At 10.0% G+C, this 448-nt stretch overlaps 1 protein-coding gene across 1 annotated transcript in view; it reads right to left on the reverse strand.

The window, feature by feature from the left end:
• Positions 1-244: 244 nt before the first annotated feature.
• EMH_0054080 (uncharacterized protein) overlaps positions 245-448 on the reverse strand; it is a gene marked incomplete at both ends in the record, with an annotated part of 928 nt that continues 724 nt past the window's right edge. Inside the window, one exon of the mRNA XM_013497076.1 lies at positions 245-282. Coding sequence (XP_013352530.1) covers positions 245-282 — 38 coding nt within the window. The remainder of the gene's footprint in view (positions 283-448) is intronic.

Consider the following 448-nt stretch of genomic DNA (forward strand, 5'->3'; position numbering starts at 1 on the left):
TATATATAGAAATATAGAAATATAGAAATATAGAAATATACAAATATAGAAATATTATATATATATATGAAGATGTTTTATATACTATATATAGTATATAAAATATATATTATACATATTTAGAAGAAGATAAAAGCCAGACAAATACAAAAAATAAATAATATATAACAAAAAGTTTGGGGTGTATAATAAATAAATATATTTATTGATAATGAATTAAATATAATATATATATTTATTTGTTCTATAAAAAAACAAAACAAATAAAATTTATATATTTATCTACAAAGAAATAAAATAAATATAAAAAATAACAAAATAAAAAACACAAATAAATAAAACATATATATTTATATATATTGAACTAAATATAATATATATTTTTCTATAAAATACATATATATATATATATATATATATATTTTTTTTTTTTTTTTAAAAAAATAAA

The sequence above is a fragment of the Eimeria mitis genome, genomic scaffold (assembly GCF_000499745.2).
Source record: "Eimeria mitis Houghton genomic scaffold, Emh_scaff2458, whole genome shotgun sequence".
NCBI classification, from domain to species: domain Eukaryota; phylum Apicomplexa; class Conoidasida; order Eucoccidiorida; family Eimeriidae; genus Eimeria; species Eimeria mitis.